This window comes from Typopeltis vanoorti, chromosome 16, assembly GCF_054136105.1.
Source record: "Typopeltis vanoorti isolate ZY-2024b chromosome 16, IOZ_Tvanoo_1.0, whole genome shotgun sequence".
In the NCBI taxonomy this organism is placed as follows: Eukaryota; Metazoa; Arthropoda; class Arachnida; order Uropygi; family Thelyphonidae; genus Typopeltis; species Typopeltis vanoorti.
Genome location: NC_143564.1, coordinates 17,425,713 through 17,442,586, shown reverse-complemented (window position 1 = coordinate 17,442,586; position 16,874 = coordinate 17,425,713). Strand labels below are relative to the sequence as shown.

The following is a 16,874-nucleotide window of genomic DNA, read 5'->3' as shown; positions in this document are numbered from 1 at the left end:
GGTGAACAGTGAAAAGTCAGCTACTGGAACAAATCTGAAAACACACCTCAACTCAACATCAGAGTTCAAGATTGGTACTATCAACATAAGTAGACCAAATGGCAAAGAAATAGAACTGGTTAAGGAATTGGATAAGCACCAGATCGACATAATAGGGGTGACTAAAACAAAATAAGACAAAAACCGGAGAGATCTTTCAAAGCAATAAATACAAAATGTTATATTCAAGCAATAACAAACAGGGAAAACGAGTAGCTATAGCATTCAACACTAAATACGAGGCTAATCTGCTTGAATGTCAGGAAGTCTCAAGTAGAGTGATGTGGGCAAATATCAGAATGGGGAACTGGACAATGAGATTTATTTGTGCATATGGACTTACAGAAGGTTCTACTAAGATAGAAGTGAAGGAATTTTTTGAGGCTTTAGAGAAAGCAACTGACAATGAAAAAGGAAAAGTTGGTCCTTGTTGGGGATCTAAATAGCAGAGTAGGAAATGATCATCATACAAAAATATTTTGAGAAAATATGTAGAAAAGAGCAAAGCTAATAGTAATGCAAATACCTGTTGGATTTCTGCTCAGTCCATGATCTGACACAATGTTCCAACATAAAAATGTGTATAAATTCAGATGGAGAGAAGAAGCAAGAAATAAGAAAAGTCTCATTGACTAGGTTATTGTTGATAGCGATGTTTTCTCACTGGTGCAGGACATTAGAGTGTACACAGGATTTGAAATCAAAAGTGAGCCCCATTTAGTCTTGAGCAGGATAAAATTGAATTTCATATAGAAAGGAAGAACATGAAAAAAAGTTTTAAAGAGAACAAAAGTTGAGTAGCTCTCAGATGTGAACTGTAGACTAAAGTACACAAACATTGACAGAGTTTGAGAACAGAAACCAAAGCTCGAGATTCAGTGGCAATTCCTGAACAAAACATTGATCGATTCAGCCAATGAGACATGTGGTGAAGTTGTCTACAAGGATAGAAAAATCAGAACTCCATGATGGATAGGAAGTTAAAGAAGAAAGCATATCGAAAGTGCCTGGAAAATAAGTCAACTTGTGCTTTTAGAGGATACTGAGACAAATTTAAGAAAGCTAAACACTGAGTAAAACAAGCTAAACAAAAGTCATGGGAAGACTTTAGACTTTGGTAACGACATAGATAATAAATATCCGGAAGGTGGCAAAATATTCTGGAAGCTGTTGAAAAAGCTCAGAAATGGAAGAAAGAGTGCTGTAAAAGGAATTAGAGATGATAAAGGTGACATGAAAATTGGAGAAAAAGATATCCTTGATTGCTAAACGAAATGCAATGACAGCCACTGTGGTAAAAAACACTCAACAGGCACACAATCAGGAATGCATATCCATACTTGAAATAGACAAAAACCACCAAAGTTTGAAATATGGAAAGGCAGCAGGAGTAGATGATGTTCAACTAGAAATGCTCAAGTATGGGGGTATAAAAGTCTTGCATTAGTTGCACTGCATAGTTCAGAAAGCCTTGACAGAGGGGTGAATTCTAGATGACTGGAGTAGAGCTCTCATAGTATCCATATATAAAAAGGGAAATAAAATGGAATGTGAGAATTAGAGGTATTTCCATACTGAGGGTTCCTGGTAAGATTTATACAAGTATAATTGAAAAACGGTTATGAAGGATTGTGGAAGAGAAGCTTAGTGAAGAACAAGTGGATTCAGGCCAAATAGAGGCTATCAGGATGAGATTTCCACTTTACGACAAATAGTTGAGAATTCGTGAGAATATAACAAAGCACTGTATTTAAGTTTTGTGGACCTGCAACATGCATATGACAAGGTGCCAAGAGAAAAGATGCTAGTTATATGGTGTCAATAGGGCATTATATCAAGAAATACCTAGTCTTTATTTGAGTTGTATGTCAGCAGTTAGAATTGAAAGAAGTACAGAAAGATGGTATTTGATGTTAAATCTGGTGTCAGACAAGGATGTACATATTATCCCCTCTGTTATTCATTATCTATATTGATCACATCATGAAGGATAGAGGTATTAAACCTGATATCAAAATTGGAGATGTTGATCTCAGGGTCTGTACTTTATGCAGATGATGGTATACTTTTAAATAAATCCAGTACAAGTCTGCAAGATTCCCTGACTAAATTGAATAACTGTTGTAATAAATTTGGTATGAAAACAAGCAATAACAACACAAAGACAATGAAAATATCTACTGCATTGTGAATGGATAACCTATAGAACAAGTAAAACATTTCATTTACTTATGCACAATTTTTAGTGAAGAAGGTAAATTAAATATGGAAATAGACAACAGAATCAACAAAGCTGATATGGTAGGAAGCCAGCTGAATAAATTTATATGAAATAGGAGCGAAATTAGTCAAAACACTAAATTAGCTGTATACAAGACAGTGTTCAAACCAATTTTAACTTATGGATCTGAGAGAGCTGGGTTACAAGTAAAACATTTGACCAAAGACTAGAGACCGCAGATATGAGAGTCCTGAGAAAGATTAGGGGCATGAACAGATGGCATCAATGGCAATATCATATTAAAAACGAGGATATTAGGAAAGAACTTGACATTGTAAGCATCCAGGAATGAGTTAACAGAGCTAATCTCAGGTGCTATGGTCACTTAAACAGAATGGGAGAGAAAAGATTAGCAAAACTCTGCCAGGTTGGCAGGAAAAAAAGACCCTGAGGAAGACCAAAATATAGGTGGATTATTAACAGTCAAAAGTGCCTTTTACTGTATCAATATAAATAAAAATATTTTTTGATAAGTTAGTAATGATGTAAGTTCATGTAGTACCATCATGATATTCTGTACGTGTCAGGAATTCAATGATGATGCAATGAAACCATATATAGTGAATAAATCTCCTCCTTCCTCCCACTCACCAATACACACACCCACAGCACTCCACAAGTGCAAGAAAAACAAAATAAATGTTACTTGGCAGGAAATACAGTAAAATACCCTAAAAACCTATCTCAAAATGATTGGTACATGGAATTTTTCTAAGACTTTTTTTTTTGATGATCTCTATTTCTTCTATTCTTTAACGCCAAGGAAAAAAAAAAAAAAAAAAACTTCAGTTTTCAGAGTTTATTTGAAAGAAAATCAACCCTGGCTAATCCTACACGATTGGCAAAGCTCACCATGTTTTTAGAAATCACCAATTATGAAGCATTATGTAAAATCTCCAAACCTGGTGAAGACTTAACTTGAGAGTGAAATATGAGAAATATATCACAGAGTTTTGATTTTTTTCCAAAGGATATGAAAAAGAAAGTACCTGATTATCTTATGAAAGAAACAAGGACTGTGGTTTTCTATACATCTATTTTATTTATGATGATGGCTTTGGATGAGAAATAAGAATGAAAACCATATTTGCATAAACAGTAATACTGCATACCAGTATATAAAATAAATGCAAATTATATTTCTAGAGATAAGGAAGGGAAAATACTGATGCAATGATTGCTCTTATTTTGTTGTTTTTGTGGAATATATGCAGTGGTCTAACCATAAAACAGATATACCATTAAATATTTATATATACTTTACACAGTAGAAACAATATAAGATTGGCCTATAATATGCTGCCTCTGTTTTAGTTTTCTTTTATGAAATGGAACAACTTTGTCCTTGTTTCAGTCTCTAGGCACCAGCTGCCAATTCCATTGTGCATTCTCATAATATATGGGTTGCTATCTTATCTAATCTCATGTCCGTATTTGCATTAAGGTTCAATAATATCATAAGCAAGTCCAATTCATCTACTTCTATTCTCACATCAGTTAGTGATGTATTCTATCACTGCAATATCTCCACCTAGATGGTAATAAATACCCTTGCTGATCACTCAGTAACTCAGCTATTTTATATGCTTCTGTCACCTTCCTACCATCAGCACTTGCTGAAATCATTCCATAGTCATTCTTCTTTACTTTCCAAATATCAAACAAACTCTTTGGAATTTCCTTTAGCTACATCAATTAGCTTTCTCTTCTGTTTAATGATGCTGCTCATTCATCTAACTTCTACTTCATTTATCCTCCTGATTGGGTATACAGTCTGATTCTGCTTTCTTCAAACACCTTTTGACTATATTCCGTGGATTATTAACATCTTCTCCACCAAATTCTTATGCCATTGCAATGCTGATCCCTCAGTATACTCACCTGCTTAGTAATTCCACCTATGCCTCTTCTTAACTGAAAATTTTGCATGTCTGGCAATCTTCTGGGTCAAGGCTACACAAATGCTCTGCCCATAATAACCTTGGTTACAGTCAAATTTTTTTATGTTATTACCAGATCCAGCATTCTTGAACTTAAAATTTCTTCATTATGTGCTATCTCAGGTAATTATCTCTGCATAAATTTCATTTCCTTCCTTTCTGACTAACAAATGGGAGAATGAAATTATACATAAGAAACTTTTTTTTTGGGGGGGGGGATGAGGATAAAAATAATACATCATTCAGTACACACACACACTGTATGTGCATGCAATCAGGACTTTTTTTTTATTAACACTGAATTTTTACTAACCTGTTATAATCCATTATAGTATTCAGTCGATGTGCAATTGTAAGAATAGTACAATCAGCAAATTCTTTCCGGATTGTCAGTTGTATAAGTTCATCTGTTTCAAGATCAACTGCAGCTGTTGCCTCATCTAAGACCAATACTTTTGTCTTCCTCAAAAGGGCACGGGCAAGGCATACTAACTGCCTCTGACCAACACTAAATATATATAATAAGTATATATAAGATATGGAGAAAAAAAACACATAATAATTACATCCTTCAAATTTTTGGCAGCTTTTTAAATTTCAAAATGCACTTCTTAAGAAAAATAATAAATAATATGTAACAGATATTACTTTAAGTATTAATACCAGTGAATTGATTTTCAATGATGTATGTTATTATTATAATTACATGATGCCTCCAGGGAGTCCATAGACTCATTGAGGAAAGGCACTTACTCTACAGCTTTCTGTCTCCACCACTCAATCCACCAACCACCACAAGTACACCAATGTCATCCACTTAAATCTATGTGGATTGATGCAGTTGTTACTTAGTAGATCCCAGTGTGAGATGACAATATTGAGTTGACAAAGTTGTTGCCAGGAAGGTAGGAATAATGTCAGCTTAATTATGTAGCATCATCTTTTTGTCACGTGCATTTCATGAGGTATTGATGATGAAAAAAAGTGAAATATTTTTTCACCATCAATAATATTTTTCACAGATAATCACAAACATCCATGCCCATGGTGGGATTCAAACCCACAGCCTGTTGGCTGGAGAGCAGATACGCTAGCCGCTCGGCCAACTAGGTCAGCATTTCACTTTTTTCATCAATACCTCATGAGATGCATGTGACAAAAGGATGGTGCTATATAATTAAGCTGACATTATTCCTACCTTCCCGGCAACAACTTTGTCAACTCAATATTGTCATCTTACACTGGGATCTACTAAGTAACAACTGCATCAATCCACATAAATTTTAGTCTTCACCTGGGTCTTTTTCCTGGCATCAAAAACCTGTTTCAATGACTTTATCGCTCACATTCTATTTACCATACTATCTTAGATAATAAGCTCTGCTCACAGATTCTTGAATGCTAGCAATGTTACTTTCTAATATCTTAATTTTTAATAGGATTCTACCACTACTACAATTGTTTGTTATCCTAATTTTTCTCACAACTCATATATCTGATCTCTAATCAAATATGTTATTTCTAACACAATCTCAGATCCATACAATAAAAACTGTTTAAACATCTTGTACATTGCTGGTTTAGTGGTTTGATTATAATGTTGCTTCTTCTATAGGTTTCTCATTGAGAATTCAGTTAATGTTTTCTGTGTTCTGGCTTAATTTCTTAGTATTTGTCTTTTTATTACTGATTTTCATTCCAAATTTGGTACATCTGTGATAAAGCTTATATACATTGCTTATTCAAAACTGTATTTTTAAAGGAAATTACAATGTAGACTAATATATCAGCTAAAATAAATTTAATTAATACTTCCAATATTTTCGTAAAGTCAAACCGCCATCATCAGGGAATAAAAGATGGTCTGTTTGACCAAGTAATATATTTGTCTATGTTGTAATTTCATTAAAAATACAGTTACAAATTTGGTACAGTAGTTATTAAGTTTAGTAAAGAGTCCTGAAGAATTGTATTGGATTTATTTAGGGATATAACATCATCTGTATAAAGTAAAGAGCTAAGTTTAATATGTCATTTTTAATGCTACTTTGTTTCATAATGTGATCACAACATGGATGATGAATAACAGTAAAGATATTCAACCTTGTCTTACATCTGATATTGCATAAAATCAACTTCCTGTGTATTCTTCAATTCTAACTGCTGACCTACAAATTAAATATAGGCTAAACATTGCTCTGATAATAGTCCCATTTTGCACTATATAATTGTAGCATTTTGAACAGCTTTTATCTTTGGACTTCATATGAACTATTTGAGATAAACAAAGCTTTCATTTCCATGTCTTCTTGGATAACTATCTCTTGTAAGGCAACAATGTGGTTTGGGCAACTTCTATATGACATAAATCAGATTGTTCACAATTTTTCATTTGAATGTTTTTCTTAGCCTTTACTGAAGTGTGCTTATATAAATTTTTCCCTATATAAATTGAAGTAAAAAATTTCTTTAAGCATTCTCATATTCAGATTTATTCCCCTTTTTTATAGAAGGGTGCTATGAGTGCCTCATACTAATCATCCGGATTTAATTTTTTGATGAGTTCCTCTGAATCATGCAGTGTAAACACTGTAAAGCTTTTACTACTCCATATTTGATGTTATTTCTAGTCAGATATCTACTCCAGCCATATTTCAAGTTTCGAAAGGGATTCCCCCCCCCCCCATCCACATAATCTAAGTATTGATACACACTCCTGATTGTATTTCTTGAATATTTTAACACTAATGTTCAATAGTATTCTATCACTGCTCCATTGCATTTAATAATAATAGTGACATGATAATTTCACAGTTATTATCTCTGATTTATTTTATAGTATTCTTCTAACTGGTAATTAGTTTACGGAATTAACAACACATATAAAGTATATTAATTAAAGATAACTTTAATGAATAACTTCTATATTTCGGCAACGTCACATTGCCATCTTCAGGAACATAAAGATATGGTATGTGCACGCAGGCACTAACACAAAGCAAATGAGGAAGAAAGCAAGAAACTAATATTGTTCCTAAAGTCCTAATGGTGCCTAATCTTGCGGGCTAATTTGGTAGCTTGGCAGTTGGGCTGAAGTTCTCATAATGTAAGTCTCCCAAATTTGGGGTAGTTTCATGCACCCAAATTTGTTGAGGTTAGGAACATTTTTTAGAGCTGCTGAAGATTCTTTGAATAATCTTTCGTATTTAAACTTGCTGCGATGAATTATTTTTGTTTTCTTCCAACGAATTTTATGGTGGATATCTAAGGCATGCTCTGCCAGCCCAGAGCGGCTGTACTGGTGTCAGCCTTTGAAACTACTTGACAGCTTTATTACATGAAAATGTACGAATGTCAGAAATCCTGGTCTGCTGATGAACCATGAAGACATCAAGTAAAATTCCAAGATATTTGCTCTGAATGGCATGAGTCCTTTGTCGATCTGTCTTAACATTTTTTCAGTTAATGGGAGTATACAACATAATCACTTCCAAACTGAATACTGCAATGAATTATGATTCAAGCTGGACCAATGAAGATCAGGACAGATAGTAAGAAGAAGCCCTGGGGATATCGTCATATTCTGAACCCAAATGGAGTAAGACAGGGTTGTGGTCCTAACTAAGGTTGTATACCACCTGCAGCTGGTATTAATAGACAGCAACTGTAGTGGCTACACAGCTCCACTATAAAAGTCTACAGTTGGATTGTAGGTCATTGCAATTGATTTGGGCATCAGTGGGGTTGCAGATCGTGTCTCATATCCTAAAAAGCCTCAAAAAAATTTTGCTTCATGATATTTATCTTTTATATTTTTTCTAAAGTTTCCCCATAGCTACTTTTACACATACCCCAGCTTTCTTACATTTTTCTCTGTATTCTCTCAAAGCACATGGTGGCTTTCTTCTTTTCCAGGATATTTTCTTTAATTTCTTGCATCCAACTTGAAGTTTAGATTTTTTTTATCCTTGCTGACAAATTAACTTCACACTTCACTGAGTCTCTAAGGTTTGGTCCTTCTTTTCAAACTCACTTTTTTCCAACATGTATTTAAGTTCACCTCTTTAAGTGGCTTGAATTTGATTTTTTTTTAAGATGGTAACTCTTTTGTATAATGATCAAAACTAAATGGATGGTGATCATTTTTTATTTTACCTGAATATTCTCATAACATTAACCAGCTTGAATATTTTCTTTTCATGATATTTTCTATTTTTCAAGGAGGAACTGCAGAAAATAAAGAAAAAGGTGACTAACATGCTTAACAAGCAATATAAAGCGTGGCCAGTATGGTAAGCAAGGCTAAATCAGATTATGAGAGAAAATTTGCTAAATAGGTGAAAGGAAATCCTAAAGAATGTTTTTACTGTGTAGTGAGTAAGATCAAGAATGATTATGAAAGGATAACTTTCATCAATGCCAATAAAAGCAAAGAGACAAAAGCAGAAAAAATAGTCGAGTTACTGAAGTGATCACTTTGCAAGGATGTATCATCCAGGTGAAGATTTTGCAGTTGCTGATATGACAGAGATTGGTATGAGAATCCAGTTAGACAAACTGGAGGTATACAGTATATAGAAAAAAATCAACGTGAATACAGCAGTGGGACAGGATAGTATGTTGGCCTGTATGGTGCAAGAGAACTAGCAGTGCCTCTGACAAAGTTGTTTAATCTAGGTCTCAGCTCTTCAAGTGTTCCAAAGGAGTAGAAAGAGATAGTTCTATTACATAAAGGAGCCTCCAGAGGTTAATTACAGACCAATTATCTTAGGAATGGTGGTTAAAGTTGATTAAAAGACAGAATTCAAGAACAGGTGAACAGCAATATGATACTCTACAGGAGGCAGGATGGCTCGAAAATGAAGATCCTGCCTGAGTAATTTACTCATGTTTTATAATAGAATAACAGTGGAATTGGATTAGGGAAATGGATACACTGTGATGCTGCTGGACTTCACAAAGACATTTGACAGAATAACACATGGAGATCTATTACATAAGTAGGAGCAGGTGGGAATGATATGAAGCTGGTGGCAAGGATGAAAGCGAACACTGACAGACTGACACAAGAAAGTACTATGTGGTAGTTAAAATCCTCATTTTGGATGACTAGTGAAGTGCTCAAGGCTCTATACTAGGACCATTACTGTTTAATTTGCATATTAAAGATAATAGGGAATGATTTAAGGGGAGAAAATATTCAATTATTTGTTGATGATGCCAAACTAGAGAGGGCAATAGTTGATAAGTGATGCAGACATCCTGCAGGCTAATTGAAATACATTAGAAGTGCAGGCAAAGGATAATGGTTGTCAATTTAACATTGCAAAATCATAAAATTATGCACTCTGAGATTATTTTTATTATTAAAAGACCTCCAGGGAGTCAGAGATTCATCGAGGGAGGCCACATACTACGCACACCAGTTATCATACTTATTCTTGAATTCATTCACACTGCTTGCACTCACAACATTCAATTGCAAGCCATTCCAATCATGCATCATCCTCTGAGAGAAAAATCTAGCCATCAATCCCTTCTTAGCAGCTTCCAAGGATGCCCTCTCATCCTTTCCCCACCCTCCATAAATTGAAAACCTGTATGACCCTTTCAGAAGTTTGTAAGTCTCAATCATATCACCCCTCTTTCTCCTGTTTGCTAGTTTCTGCAGTCTACAAATTCTCAATCTGTCTTCATAATCAGTACTCAACAATCCTGATATCATTTTTAATACTCTCGTTTGTACTCTCTCTCTCCAATAAATCAGAATCACAACAGAAACCAAGAGACCAGACCTGCACACAATAGTCCAAGTGAGGTCTTATCAGGGCCTTGGAAAGAGGCAAAATAACATCCTTATCTTTACATAATTGCAATGCTGAAACATTTGGTTTAGCACTGCAATTATCTTTTGAGTTGTATTTGCAATCTTTGTCACATGGCCCCTGAATTTCAACTTCCTATCTATTGAAGTTGAAATTCAAAATGAGGATTTTAACTGCCACATAGTACTTTCTTGTGTCTGTCTAACATTAAAAAATACAGCAATACCTTGTCTTATAATGCTTTCCTTTATGACACTTTTCACTTATGACCAGTGGCCATTTATACAATGTTTAAATAAAGGCTTTATTTATGCATATATGACTGTTTAAAAATGTTATTAAATCATTATATGCATATACAGGTGAAAAAAAAAAAAAGGGCAGTGATTAACTTTACAATGGTGATTTGGAACCTAATGTGTTGTATGACTGGGGTATGCCTGTACTTCCTTTAACTCCCAACCCACTTCACAACTGATGACTTTTTTCTCTTGATAAAATGATAAACTTTTCAATCTGGGAAGTGTTCTCCCAAATTAAGAGTATTCAGTATAATTGTTGCTCAATCATGACATGCTGCAAACAATTTTGAATCAGTGTGAAGTTCATAAGCCCATTAAGAACTTGTAGGCATAAGACTAAAAAGTAATAACAGTAAACAACCATCACTGATATGGGGTGATGACCTCTCTGAATCCTGGGTGTTATTATGGTATGTGCCATGCGACCATCTGGAGCATATACCAGATTGTTCTGGCAGTTACTTTTCAATGATGAAAATATTCTCATCTATGAAGAGGGATATTTGAGTGTCTGTTGTTTACATACCACTGGTGAAGTGCCTTTGATTTTATTGGCCTCTTTTGCATAAGTTCTGGTGTTAGGAAGTGTCCAGTAGAACTATGATAAGCTCTCATTCCCAGGTCATCATTGCTCTCAGCAAAATGATGACCTGGGAATGAGAGCTTATCATAGTTTTCACAGGATAGTCCATTACACAAATATCCTACTAATCCTGAGTTTAAAATAACAGGTGGCTGCATTCTAACCTCGTGATGTGCTATTACAACTACACAGTTCTCATAATCTACTTACTGCATGTTAACTTTTACAGCTAGAAACTCTCTCTCTACTGATAAACACATGAATGTTGGCTATGCACAGCACCACTAACAGAACCAGGCTCATGGAATTCTGCATATGCAGGGATTGGGGGGGGGTTGAAGTTGTAACAGTATTTATGGCAAGACTGTGTATTAACTTGGTTTCACAGTTGCATCTCAGAGCTAGTGCTATTCAAAGAAAGAAAATCCATAGTTTCTTATGGTACATCTCTAATTTTAAATATAAATATTAGAGAGACTTAAACCATATATAATATTTATTTATTTATTTTTTAATTTCTAGTCCTTGTATCTTGGAACTGTTATAATGACAAGACAAAATAAGAGAAACTTTCATAATGTAATATATGATTTTCTTACTATCATAAAAAAATTGCCATTGATATGTATACAAAATTGTAACAAAACAAGCAGACAACATTTATGTAATGACAAAAATATTTTATCTGCTGGAAAAAGTAATCTCAAAATTATTTCTTTTTTACACTTAGTTAAGGGTTATTTATTTATTCATTTAATTTTATTCCAGATAATTATGAAAGAATTATTCTTGGGGGTCAAATTAATTACCTATATCTAAGTTTTAAAAAGTCTGCTATTTGTTCTAAACTGTTTTGTTTATTATTCATTCATAATCTAGTTAAAAATTACTTCTCAGATTGAATGTTTAGTTTACATACTATGTTTTGTTTTTCTTTACAGAAATCAAAATAAATTACATGGTATTTATAATAATTGGGCATAATTTTGTGAAGATGGCAAATTAAATATTGAAATAGATAACAGAATTAGCAAAGATTGTATGTTAGGAATTCAATTGAATAAATATATGTGGAATAAGAAAAAAACTAGCTGTATGCAAGAAAATTTTATCTTACGAATCTGAGAGCTGGATTAGAAATAAAACACTTGATGAAAGACTAGAGACTATAATTATGAGTTATGAGAAAGATTATAGGAGCAAATAGATGTTATCAATGGTAGAATCATATTAAAAATGAGGATATTAGAAATGAACTTGACATAGTTTTCATTTGTGAATATGTTATCCTAGAATCTCAGGTATGGTGACTTAAACTGAATGGGAAAGTTCAGCAAAATGTTTTTCCAGGATGGAGCAATAAGGCCTAGTGGAAGACCATGATATAGGTGGATTGATGCAGTAAGAAGCACCTTAGAAGACAGAAATATACGTGACAATATTAGCATCATGCAAGCAATCCATTCCAGTCACTGACCACTCTAGGAGAGAAAACTTGATCTCCACTTGTCCTCCTTGACTGTATTTATTCTTAACTTCCATGGATGCCCCCCACCCCCTCATCCTCTTCCCTCTCTTCATAAAATGAAGAATTCCATCTACTAGTATCCTGTATGATCCTCTCAGAAGTCTAAGTCTCAATCACATCACCCCTCTTTCTCCAATTTTCTAGTGTCTACAGCCCACAAATTCTCAATCTTAATTCATAATATGTATTCCATTATCCTAATATCATCTTCAACACTTTCCTTTTTGCACATTGCATTCGCTCTACTGATACAGTAGAGAGAATGCAATGTGCAAAATAGTCCAAGTGAGGTCTTATCAAGGACTTGTAAGGAGACAAAATGACTTGCTTATCATTACATGTTAAGATTTGTTTCAGCATTGCAATTATCCTCTGAGTTGAATTCGCAATTTTTTCTATATGGCCCTTGAATTTCAACTTCCTGTGTATTAAAACCCCAGATCCCTGATCAGTTTCCTCTAGGATAATATCACCAATATAATATGACAATGGATATCACATTACACCAAAGTGCATAACTTTACATTTACTACCATTGAACTGATAGTCATTTTCACATGTTCACAATTCCAGTATATTCAAATGATTCTGCAAATATTGCATATCGTTATCCTGGTTATCCTGTCTACCTTTGCACCATTAGCAAATAGCTGTATGCCACCTGTCAAATTCTTCCCAATGTCATTAACCTCCCTACCAGTTGAGGTGGAAGAAATAGTCAGACCACCTTAGCATTTTTCATGGATCAAAATATCACTTGCATTCTATCTTTAATCGTGTAATTACCCTTCTCTGCCATTATCCCGTAACAATGATTGTAGAGCCATTAGGGGATTAAGTGTAATGGGGCAACCATTGTGTCACTTGATTTGAAGGTCTGTTATGTTACTCAGAATTTTTTTCACTGCCCTTCAATATTTAAACTTTCTGCTGCACAACACAATTTATTGTCTCTCTCTACCCAAAATAAAAATTTCACATGTGCAAAAATAAATAATCAATCCTGAAATGAACACTATGTAATTAATTTATTTAGTAGTAGTAAATTTGCCATCTTTTATTCTTCAAATCAGTGCAATGGAACAGCATTATTTATGTTCTTTCATTTTTCTTTGCATTATGAATCATTTATGTTACATTTATACATTTTTTAAAATAACATTTATTGAAATAAATATGAACTTTTGTTTTCTTTCCTTGCAAAATATCACTATATGGATCATTACACTTCAGTTTTAGAAATGAGTTTTATGTTCTTATGAACAACAAATGATGTTAAATTGCATTACTTGGTTTCCAATTATGAAATTTCTTTTTAATAATTTATTCAAAAATTTATATCGAATAATATTTCAGCAGGGACTCTTCGCTTTCATTTTTTGTTTAAAATTGTAACGGATGTTTTTTTTTTTTTTTTTTTTTTTTTTTTTTTTTTTTTTTTGTTAGGTGCATATTCCTATATCTAGTGCTAAATTAGTGGAACTAAATAACTACTCTATCTAATTTTCTATTGGTTTGAAAGTTTTCAGAGTTTTGAGTATTCAAAATCTATTACTTCATTTTACCGTTCTGACAAAAGAAATAAGGAAATAATATTGTTTTATCTGTCAAAGCAGGTACTTTTAATTGCAGACTATCTCTTTGCAATCTATAATCTGTTGTTCAGCTGTATGCTGAAATTATTCTAAGTTTTAGAAATACTATGCTATATTTTCACTATATAATATTGTTTATATGCATGCCACAACAAAGTTAAGTAGTGTTAGTTTGTATTTTTTTTCCTTAAAAAAAATTCCAAATATTACTACTGCTGGTTGTTATTTCTGAAATAAGCTGTTAAGCTGTCTTAGAAATACTAGATAATAATCCTCTCATCTGGAGGATTCATCAGGGACAATGCCAATTCTCTTGCCCAATCATGTAGTACACAAGCTGACATGTCATCCAGTCCCACTGCTGTATTCACATTGATATATTTCAATATGCTTAACATCTGTTCGTCTACTTCAATTTTGAGATGCATTTCTGTCACGTCAGCAAATGCAAAATCTCCACCAGGATGATAACCACCACAGTCATTTTTCCTCTAATTGCTACATAAATGAAAAAAATCTTTTGGATTTACTTTGGCCTGCTTAGCTAACTTTCTCTCATAATCCGAGTTGGTTTTTCTTGCCATCCTAGACACCATTCTTGCTTGCACTTCGTTCTGCTCATGAGTATTCGGATCACCTTTATATTCACCACACAGTGTTTTATTTTTCAGCACTTGTTTTATAGCTCTAGTCATCCACTTAATCTCCACTTGGTTTATCCTCCTGATAGTGAGTCAACAGTCTGATTTCGTTTCTCTCAAACAATCTCTGACCACTTATGATGCACTAATGGCATTCTTTCCTTGTAGCTTCTCAAGCCATGGCACTATTCCAAGATGCCTCTTAAATCTATTGTTATAATTGACATATTGATGGTTATTCATGACTTATTTTTAACAGTGTTAACAACATCAAACAAATAGTATTGTTAATACTGTTAATAATAAGTCACGTTCCTGTCAAAATAATCAACAATTTCACTTCTCCCTTCTGCAAACCTACAGCTCACTAACAATCCTTGATCTTTGCACCTCGGAAATATGCTTTTGTTATTTTCTCATTATTATTATTATTACACCCCCCATGGAGTCGACAGACTTATTGTGGGAGGTTCATTCAACTGACAACATATTTATCATATAGAATCTTAAAATCCTTAACACTTCTTGCATTAACACACATTCTGGCAATGCATTCCATTCACTAACAATTCTCTGTGTAAAAAATCTACCCCTCACATCCTTCTTCACCACACTTTTACATAACTTCCCCTCTCACCTTCTACTCTTTTTATAATCCTCACTGGATTAATCTGATGAAATCCTATCACTAACTTAAATGTCTCTTATCATATCACCTCTCTTCCTTCTATCCACCAAACTCTGCAATCCACATCTCTTCAACCTCTCTCCATAGCCAGCATTTCAAACTCTTGATATTGTCTTAGTCACTCGTCTCTGGATCCTTTCTAATGTCTCCACATCACATTGAAAACCAGGTGACAAGATCTGAGCACAATAGTCCAAGTGTAGTTCTTTTAGAGCTATTATTTCTTTATTCGGGATATTATTTTTGGGAGGCTTAGAATGGATAAGGATATTGGCTACGTCTAACCTAATATTATTGGCTATGGCTGGAGGCAAGTCATAAATCCCACGTTCAACGGAAGCCATTATTTTGGTTTTAGGCACATCTTTTGGAGTAACGGCAAAATTGTGCCCATAAAGAAATAATAGCTCTAAAAGAACTACGCAATAATAACCACATTACAATAATCAAATCAGACAAAGGAAATGCCACTGTAGTTATGGATACAACAGAATATGAAAGCAAAATGCATGCACTGCTCCAAGACCGGTCTACATACCAAATCATAGATCGAGATCCCACCAACTCACAAAAGAATAAGGTGTGCAAGTTACTGAACATCTTTTGGATGAAATCCTATCACTAACTTAAATGTCTCTTATCACATCACCTCTCTTCCTTCTATCCACCAAACTCTGCAATCCACATCTCTTCAACCTCTCTCCATAGCCAGCATTTCAAACTCCTGATATTGTCTTAGTCACTCGTCTCTGGATCCTTTCTAATGTCTCCACATCACATTGAAAACCAGGTGACAAGATCTGAGCACAATAGTCCAAGTGTAGTTCTTTTAGAGCTATTATTTCTTTATTCGGGATATTATTTTTGGGAGGCTTAGAATGGATAAGGATATTGGCTACATCTAACCTAATATTATTGGCTATGGCTGGAGGCAAGTCATGAATCCCATGTTCAACGGAAGCCATTATTTTGGTTTTAGGCACATCTTTTGGAGTAACGGCAAAATTGTGCCCATAAAGAAATAATAGCTCTAAAAGAACTACGCAATAATAACCACATTACAATAACCAAATCAGACAAAGGAAACGCCACTGTAGTTATGGATACAACAGAATATGAAAACAAAATGCATGCACTGCTCCAAGACCAGTCTACATACCAAATCATAGATCGAGATCCCACCAACTCACAAAAGAATAAGGTGTGCAAGTTACTGAACAAAATCACTTCCTGGCCTAAAGAAATTGTCAAAAAACTTAAACCCATACACGTTAAAGCACCCAGAATATATGGTGCTCCAAAAATACACAAACAAGGTACACCTTTACGTCCTATTGTAGATAGTATAAACAGTCCTACATATAAACTAGCCAAACATTTAGCAAAATTACTAACCACTCACACAAACAATTCTCCCTCCTTTGTTAAAAATTCTACCCACCTAAAAAGTAT

The 16,874-nt window shown here is 34.1% G+C and overlaps 1 protein-coding gene across 1 annotated transcript in view; it reads right to left on the bottom strand.

Annotated features, from left to right (window-relative positions):
* LOC150097870 (ATP-binding cassette sub-family C member 1-like) overlaps positions 1 to 16,874 on the bottom strand; it is a 626,276-nt gene that overhangs the window by 18,541 nt on the left and 590,861 nt on the right. Inside the window, exon 27 of the mRNA XM_090406616.1 lies at positions 4,574 to 4,768. Coding sequence (XP_090262742.1) covers positions 4,574 to 4,768 — 195 coding nt within the window. The remainder of the gene's footprint in view (positions 1 to 4,573; positions 4,769 to 16,874) is intronic.